This window comes from Penaeus monodon, chromosome 33, assembly GCF_015228065.2.
Source record: "Penaeus monodon isolate SGIC_2016 chromosome 33, NSTDA_Pmon_1, whole genome shotgun sequence".
NCBI lineage: Eukaryota > Metazoa > Arthropoda > Malacostraca > Decapoda > Penaeidae > Penaeus > Penaeus monodon.
The window spans coordinates 21,571,834-21,572,360 of NC_051418.1; the positions used below are offsets into that span (position 1 = coordinate 21,571,834).

At 41.7% G+C, this 527-nt stretch overlaps 1 protein-coding gene across 1 annotated transcript in view; it reads right to left on the reverse strand.

Moving 5' to 3' along the window:
- Window positions 1-527, reverse strand: part of LOC119594304 (proto-oncogene tyrosine-protein kinase ROS-like) — a gene marked incomplete in the record, with an annotated part of 29,713 nt that overhangs the window by 18,674 nt on the left and 10,512 nt on the right. Inside the window, 1 exon segment of the mRNA XM_037943363.1 lies at window positions 222-340. Within this exon segment, the coding sequence (XP_037799291.1) occupies window positions 222-340 (119 nt within the window).

A 527-nucleotide genomic window follows, 5' to 3' on the forward strand; every position in this document is an offset into this window, starting at 1 on the left:
TGAACATTAAAAGACATGAAATTCGAGAAACATAGCGAATTCAGGGAAGGAAAACACACATTAGCACAACAAACAAACAATAAATACGAGAATGCAGAAATATCTTCCCAGGGTTACCAGTGAGCAACGACCCATGAAAATACACCCACCCCCCCCCCCCTATAAAAAATGAAAAAAAAAAAAGATACAGAAAAGACACACTGAACAGCGAAGCGTTTTACCAGGAGCTGTAGGATAGGTTGTCACTTGAGCAACAACAGCTGGTCCTTCTCCTCGGTGATTGGTGGAGGTGAGGTTCAGGATGTAGGTTGTGTTTGCCGATAATTCCGAGAGAATATATCTGTAAATGGATACCGGGAATTTTACGCTGGTGATACGGTGCGGAATCGCGTTTTGCTGGATCTCGGCGAGGGATCATTCGGAGGCTCGAGCAGAAGGAATATTACGATAGCTTCTGTCGCTTCTATTTAAGGCACTGATACATCATGAATTAAAATTACTTCAGTAAACAAGTAAATAGATAGATT